The sequence below is a fragment of the Stegastes partitus genome, unplaced genomic scaffold (assembly GCF_000690725.1).
Source record: "Stegastes partitus isolate 25-593 unplaced genomic scaffold, Stegastes_partitus-1.0.2 Scaffold47, whole genome shotgun sequence".
NCBI classification, from domain to species: Eukaryota; Metazoa; Chordata; class Actinopteri; family Pomacentridae; genus Stegastes; species Stegastes partitus.
Window position 1 is genome coordinate 852,884 of NW_007577778.1, and position 8,380 is coordinate 861,263.

Consider the following 8,380-nt stretch of genomic DNA (forward strand, 5'->3'; position numbering starts at 1 on the left):
AGTCCGCCTTCAATTTTTGGTGGCGACAAGGATAAATCTGGTGCTTTTAGGTCTGCTGTTACATCAGCGTCTAATTCAGGACCCTTTACTTTTGACCCTCTGATTTTTGGCAATTTGAGTTTCTGTAACTTTGTCTTAACATCAAGTGGGTCAAGGTTAAGATGTGGACCATTAACATCTATATCATGACCTTTGACATCAACATTGTGCGTGCTGATATTGAGGTCTGGAGCATCAATCCCAGCATCAAGGTTCACATCTTGCGCTCTCACATCAGGCCCTTTGAGGTCAACATCTGGTACCTTCATGTCAGCATCAATGTCTGCTTTCGGACCTTTTAGTGTACCAAATTTGGGCATTTTGAGCCATTTGAATTTTCCAGTGGAGCCTTCAATGTCAACATCATTTCCTTCCAGCTCTGCTTTTGGTAAGTTTAGATTGACATCTTCCACATTTATTTCACCATCAATCTTTGAGGCTGAAACATCTGAATCCAAATGAATATCTGTCCCACTGACCTTAGGACCTGAGAATGACTTCTTTGAACCTTTAAGAGAAAGGAATTTAAACTTTCCAGATGGACCTTCAGTGCTTACATTAGGTGTTTTAACATCAACACCAGCTGTGGGTAAATTCAGATCAATGTCAGATGTGCTAATCCCACCATCAATTTTTGGATCTGAAAGATCAACATCTGGTGTGCTTAGATTAGCATCAAGGTCCACATCAGCTTTTGGGGTATGAAGTTTGTTTCTTTTAAACTTCAGATTGAACCAGTTTTTTATTCCTGAAGGAGGATCAATGTTAACATCTGGAGCATCTACATCAAGATCAGCTTTGGGGAGATCCACCTTAGCATTTGGTGCATTAATGTCACCCTCAATCTTTGGAGCAGAGAGATTGAAATTAGGTGTGTTTACATCTGCATCCATATCAAAGTCTGCTTTAGGCCCCTGAAATTTGGGCTTCTTCCATTTCTTGTGAGGCCAGTTGAATTTATGGCTATCAATGTGAAGCTCTGGGGTTTGAACATCGAGATCAGGGCTTTTGATGTCAGCTTTGGGCAAGTTAACATCAATATCTGCTGTGCAAAGATCCACATCAGTCTTTGCTTGGGGGAGGTTGACATCAGCTGCTGGCAGGTCAGCATTTAGATGGGCATCAGGTCCTTTAATTTTGGGACCTTTCCATTTTTTAAGGTGCCACTTTCTACCAGTACCATTTAGGTCTAACTTTGGCCTATCTAGGTCCAAACCTGACAACTCAACATTTGGCGTCTCCACATTACCACTGACAGAAGGGAGATCTACGTCACCAGACACATCTATGTCTGCTTTTGGTTTTTTCGCTGGAGGAAAATTGAAGTGTGGCATTTTGAACCCAGGGGCCTTGTACTTCAAGGTGCCTGTCTTGATTTCTGGTTTGTCAACATCAAGCGAGGCACTGGGAGTGTTGACTTGCGGCGATAAGACACTGACATCAGGTGTTTTGAGGGTTCCACCTAGATCTGTTTTGATATCAGCTGAGGGCTTATTTACACTGAGACTGGGAAGGTCTCCATTGAGAGTGGGACCCTTTATTTCACCCCCCAACCCCTGTGCAGCATTTAGATTTCCACTCAGGCCATCAAGGAAAGCGTTTGGTTTCCCAGCTGAAAGATCCAGTGACAGGTCCTCCTCTAGGAGCATCTGTTGGTAATAAGAACATTTAAAAAGGTAAGTCGTGAAAAAACTGCTGCTGAAATATCAGTAAAGAGTGACTTTGACTGGATTATTAATCTATAGGCATACATTAGAGTGTTTTAATTAACAATCTGATTGTGTCGCTTCACTGAAAAAACAAAAAAACATCTTTTCTCACTGTCCTTCTGTGGTATATAGTCATGCACATCATTTTAGGTTCATACGCTCAGTTTAGTTTAATTTTGATTATAGCTAATTTTAAATGAAGACATATTCTTTATAAAAAATTAAAATCCACTTTTAACTAAATTGTTCTATTTGTACTATTTGTTCATAAGCACAACTATCATGCTCCTATTTGGCTGAACTGAGCAGATCCAAGTCGGATTTGCATGTACATAACGCTTTCATGGTTTCATTTGTTTTAAAATAACAATTGTGCTGAAGACGATTGAATCAAATCTATGGGGGAAAAAAATTTAATTCTGTTCTTTTCCCACTCATTCATTTGGAGCGAGATAGAGGCAGAAATTTTAAAACTTTGTCCAATACAACCAAAACACTCTGCATTAAAATGTTTCTTTTCTTATTTTGTTAACCCCTGCCTTTAATATCAGCTCACCTATGTCTGGAACTGTGATGCTTACCTGTTTAGAGTTGTTGAGCCCGAAGCCCAAGGAGCCGAGGCCAGCACCGGCAGTCAAGTCCTTCTTAGTCACAACCTTCATATTGTCATTATATGGCTCAAGGACCTTCAGGATGTTCATTACCTCATTTTTATTGAGGTGGTCTAGATGTATCGTGGCTGCAACAAGCTCATCCCCTGGAACAAGCAGGAAACCTTCGTAAATCCTTTATCTATGGGTACTTGTTGTTTTTGTTATTTTTAAACTGCAGCACAGTTACATAATAACTTACCGGCTTGCAGGCCACTTTTTGCAGCCAGTGTGTCATCTTTGATTCCCGCGATGACAACTCCTTCCTCGGCGTCATCGAGGATGAGGCTTTCTGAAAAGCTTGCACTCCTGCTGTCCCCGGTCTTCACTTGAAACTGTTTATAATACACAGAAAATTAGACAGGTTTGCACCATTTTCACACATTTGCACCATGCCATTTGTTCTCGTCTACCTTTTAGTATGTATTTGTTGTTTTGTGTGCAGGTTTGTCATCCTTACCATTATTTCTTAGGTGTATTTACATCCACATGTCATGGAGCTTAGACCATAATACGAGAAATCATTAAAACTCCAAACCACAGCAAGGTTATCTGTAACAGCAGAGAAAGGCAACCTTAGTTGATGAGTTCATTTACATCAGTGACAGTAACAGTATATGTCAGGAAAAATGAAGGCGTAGAGAGGCACTGCAGAATTTTTACATCTTTGCTATGTTTTTTTTTTTTCTTTTTAATTCAAAGGGAATCAGATCATGTTAATAAAAACACTCTTTTCCTTGGATATGGAAATTGTCCCCAAGAATATAGCCAGAAACATGGCTTTCATGCTATTAACAAACCATTGGTTATGGTTTTTGGTTTGATGTTAATCATTGTGATTGAACTCTAATTACTGCCAAGAAACAAGTGTGTTTCTGTGTGTATAGGTCCTAATCAATTAGGCATACATGCATACATACATGCATTTCTTAAATTACCTTTTTAACTATTTTATGTGCTACCATTTGATTTGATTTATGCCTTGCTTTTGTGTTTAATGTAACCTACAATATACCTGTACAGAGTACCCTACATCTGTGGCACAGTTTGAACCCAAATAAACGCATACAGTGCAGTATGAAAGTTGGCAGATAGTTTATGCCTCAGCTAGAAGATGACAACAAAACAAACAGCATTACTGAAGATCCTTTTAACTCTGATGAACACAGTGCGAGCTGATCTCCATTACAGATTCTAGGAATCATTCCAGGCAGCAGTCAGCAGCCCTCAATGGGGGGTAAGTTCCTCCGCTCAGTGCTCTTCAACTGCCTTTAACACCTCTTCAATTTTCTGACCCTTACTGACAGAGAAACAACGACGCCCACACGCTGTATCACCTCACACTTCAGGAATCCAAAACCTCTGCCAGGTTTGTTCAGGGGAATGTGTGCATCTAAACCAGCTGGTTTGGATGCATTCTGACACACACACACACACACACACACACACGCACGCACACACACACACACACACGCACACACACAACCACACACAGTCTCACTTGGGCCACACCCTAACATCTTTGTATATAAACGTTAAAGTGATACACTTGCAGCATAATTGCACATATAAAGATGGAGCTGGCTTTGCTGGGTTGTAAAATAAGTCCTCAAAAATGGGGGATAAAAGTTATCTTCTTTAAACCTGAAGCTCATCAGTCAACACCAATCACAGTGTTAATGCAGCAGTCTGCTCTATAAGATCATTAGTAACGTCCCAGCACAAAAAATACCATGTGTAATTTCATTAGTAATTGCTGACAGCAGATACACGACATTAGAAAACTTTGATTCTTATATTAACTGCTTTTCGGAAAGGCTGATATCATTGTTCTGCACAAGCATCCTTGATTTCCAAAGACGTATGTGTACTTCCCTGGACCAGAAATTCACGGCAACTCAAAGAAAGAGGGCGGGTAAGAAAGTCGCAAGAGATTCTTGAAAATAATAGCAGTACAGTTAATAGGAGTATCCTCTAGAACTGGGTGGCAACACTAACACTAACAACACAATGCAAAATGGTGGGTGTGTAAGTCAGATGACTGCAAAGTTTGGTATATCCATAGTTGGGACAACAGCAAGAAACATTGACAGCAACACAAATGAACAGTGCTCAATATAAAGTGTAATGCACCGTGCAATGTAATGTGCTTCATCTACGGTTACAGTATTCTAGCTTTAATTTTTAATCTGTTGTTGTTCCGGGCGAAGACACATTTCCAAAAATCTTGACTTTGCAGTTGGGCCGCAATGCATCAAAAAGCAGTTTGAAGAACTTGGAAAAAACTATCGGTTCAAGAATGTAGCTTTAGCTTTATGTGGCTTTAGTATTAATTCACACCAAATCTGTCAGACATTTGAGGTCAAATTAAATTATTCTAATTAAAAACCACTTTTTTCCCTCCAGCATTTCAGCATAACTGATGGTAGGGAAGCACAAAGTGGCAAACCTCCTCCTGTTCTGTGTAACACTTGTTACACAAACACAATTACTTGATTTCTATTTCATAAACTCAATAACTACCAATGTTTTACACAACAAAGAGTTATCCTACTTGAACCAAAAGAAGGACACAAACCACATCTTACATATTTGATGTACTCACCATGTATTGCTGCCAGAGACTCCTCCACCTAAGTAAAGCCCAGCGACGGATGTCTCCTCCTCAGTGTATCACTGCTGCTCTGTCATCCAGGATGGGATGGATCAGCCACTTAAATGCCTAAAAAGCTTCTAGCCAGCCAGGAGAACAGGTTGGGCCGCATCAGGACCGCCTCTCCTAGCACCCCCTTACACACACACACACACACACACACACACACACACGCTTACACAACCACACATAAACACACATGCACGGACACACGTCTTTCCTTCACTCTTGGCTTTTTGGTAGCCGAAACCTGACTAGAGAGTGCAAAACAGAGAGACGTACCAGAGAGCAACACACCACTCCTTGTTAACAGGACTAACCAGGTTTACCGAGGAGCAAACACACACAATACTATCTCACACACAGATACTTCCCTCCCGCTTTTCATTTGGCTTTCATTTGGATGTTTCACTTCTTGACAGTCCATTTGTTGGTAATTTTACTTTACATAACACAGCATGAAAATGAGGAGAAGCTTGTCTAAATGTGAATGTCTTAGTAGCAGCAGAAGTTTAGTAGCTCAAGGATCATTTGCATGGTTTGCTCATGTATTCTCTGCATTCCTACAAACTGTTTACTAAATTTGAGGCCTCACTGATTTCTGTTCATGCTAATCAGTCACTGACACTCAAGTTACAGGGCTTCAGCTCTGCTTTTATTGCTCTCATTGTTGCCTTGTGTGCAGTCAGTCAGCACTCAATACCACACTGAAATTTAACAACAATAAAGGCGGACATGGTTGTCATGCTTTTTGTATCTAGCCCCTGATTTTCATACCACAGAGACCTGAATGTTAACAATGGATGCCAGGACAGCAGGATTGAATAACTTAATAAAATATACAGTTGGACACAATTTGGAATTGAAGATGCTGTGTTGTTTTAAAAGGAGAGGGCCTGCTAGTACCAGCAGCAACAATGCTGCTTTATTGTGACTTTGCTGGTGAAAATAAATAAAGCAGGAGTTAAGTAATATGCAGTTTAACAGTGTCACCCTGCTCTTAGTTCATATGCAAAACTAAGCAGCTGACCGCATGTTGTAGCTCCAGATTTACCACACAGACATGTGAGTGGTATTAAACATCATCGCCTTCCTGGAAAGAAAAAAGAAAAACTAACAACACACATTTAAAAAATAGCTGAAAAAACAACCTCATGAGGTCCATTTTGTAGATATTCCTCTTCAAGACGTCACTAAAACATTTGGAAAAATTCAAATTTATAGTACAATTTTAATAAATGTCATTCTTTACGTCTCACTAGATTTTATAAAGCAATATTGTACTTTTTATCATAACTACTGCAGCTGAGGGTACCACTTATTTAGCGAATTTTAAAAACATATAATAATCATGCTCATTGTATATCATTCTTAGACACCTGATGATAATGTACATTAGACTTTGTTTCTTTTACAAAAGAAAATCATCGAAATTTGGTCTAATTTATGTTGTCTGTGTTTTAACAATGAATGTTTCAGGAGGAAACAAATCTCAGCTTAATCTAACGTAAACAAAATGTTAGAGCGGAATTATCGCTGCCACTGTGATGCTAATAAGGCTCAATCTCTCAACTGCTGATTTAATCCTGTTGTAAATGTTCAGACCAATTCATAATTGGCATTCAGTTGGAAGGCATTTCAATTATGTTGAAGATACAGTTCCTTCAACATTGTACTTACTAAAATGCATACCAAGTATTGCAACATGAATCACTACCCAACCCGTCAAACCGATCAATAGAATGTGGTGACTGTGTACAGACTGAGAAGGGTGTTGTCAGTATACAAATAGCTCAACAATGAGCAATACAAATCAAAAATCTTAATCAAGAAAAGGGGTGAGGCAGTGTGTTCAAGTTGTGGTATTACTTCTCTTCAAGATCAGTGATTCTCAGTGATTCAGCTTTTGAATTTGTATGTTTTAAGGGCTGTTACGTTGGCTAGGTCTGTCTTGCCAAAGAGGTTTTGGTGTCAATTGAAGGTACAGGTAAAAAGAAGGTTAAATAAAACTCGAAACTTTCAACAGAAATTTGGAGTGTGTCACTGCTGCTGCTGTTTCTGTTAGCTTTACTTAGCGTCTGTTACCGCCAGATAGCCCCCGTTAGCTACGAATGGCTGCCGTTAATTCATTTTACCAAAAGAAACCTCCCGTTGGTGCCAGTTAACTCCAGTGAGCTCCAGAAATCTTGTGTTCGGAGCCATTAGAGGCTAACTTGAGTTTTTTTGGAGCTAACAGGTGCTAAAGGGAGTGGGAAAAGCTAATAGGAGTCATATGAATCTAAAAAAAAAGCGCTATTGCGAGCTGTTAGCTTGTGTTAGCTACTGAACGCTCCCAGAAATGAAAATGGAGAATAGTAAACAGCGTGCCCACTGCTTGTACACTGGCACGTCAAATAACTTATTAGCCAACATTTAGCTAACCATTATGCAACCAACAGCAGCTGTTAATCCACTGAGTGGTGCCCTGACAATGTGTCACCTTCCAAAATAGCATCATACACCTGTTGTAGAAATGAATAGTATGTGGATGCTGATCTATTATGGCTTTATATATCCACAAAATACTGACAAAAAGTGATAGTATTGTAGTATGGAGTATTTCCATCAGTTTCAAACCCATCAAAATCTGCATTTGGAATGCAGCAAAGTGGAAGCCCTGGTATTCAACAAGAGTTCCTTCTTTGTCATTCCGTTTACAGTTTAAATAGGCTGTGAGAACACAGGCTGAACATGGACAAAGCCACTCTCAAGCAGCAGAATCTGTCTCAAGCCTTTAAAGGTCATCTTGATCCTCGTCCACCCCCCAGGCTGCCCCTATGTGGGTGTGTGTATAGAGTCCTATTTGCATTTGTATGAACACAAAAACTTTAAATGGGAAATGAATTTGAACAATTTGTGGGTTCAGTTTCAGTCCCACAGGTATGTGACTTCCATCCCAACCCATCGCTGCTCAGCCGGCACGTTGTTGGGACTGACTGCTTGGACTAAATCTGTGACACAAACTTGCTCTGGAAAAGAAACCTCTGGGAAAGTTTTCAGACACACAGAACTCTGACTATCATACCTCAGTGCTTTCATAATATCACATTTGTGTCTATTATTTTTGCACTGCAGAATGTAATGGCAGTTTTTTTAATAGCACAACTATAATTTTTTGTCTCACTTGAACAAAATCAGTGGACTGCAGGGTGGCACAGTTAGTAGCACTGTTGCCTCGCAGCAAGAAGGTTGCCGGTTCGCGTCCCGGTGGGGACACCGGAATCTTTCTGCGTGGAGTTTGCATGTTCTCCCCGTGCAGCGTGGGTTCTCTCCGGGTTCTCCAGCTTCCT

General features: G+C 40.1%; 1 protein-coding gene across 1 annotated transcript in view; it reads right to left on the reverse strand.

The window, feature by feature from the left end:
* Positions 1–5,159, reverse strand: part of LOC103376464 (neuroblast differentiation-associated protein AHNAK) — a 7,157-nt gene extending 1,998 nt beyond the window's left edge. The window contains exons 1-5 of the mRNA XM_008306835.1: positions 5,004–5,159; positions 2,859–2,950; positions 2,601–2,733; positions 2,330–2,505; positions 28–1,688 (exon numbers count right to left, since the gene is read on the reverse strand). Of these exons, the coding sequence (XP_008305057.1) occupies positions 28–1,688; positions 2,330–2,505; positions 2,601–2,733; positions 2,859–2,861 (1,973 nt within the window). The 5' untranslated portion in view covers positions 2,862–2,950; positions 5,004–5,159. The remainder of the gene's footprint in view (positions 1–27; positions 1,689–2,329; positions 2,506–2,600; positions 2,734–2,858; positions 2,951–5,003) is intronic.
* Between the last annotated feature and the right edge of the window lie 3,221 nt (positions 5,160–8,380).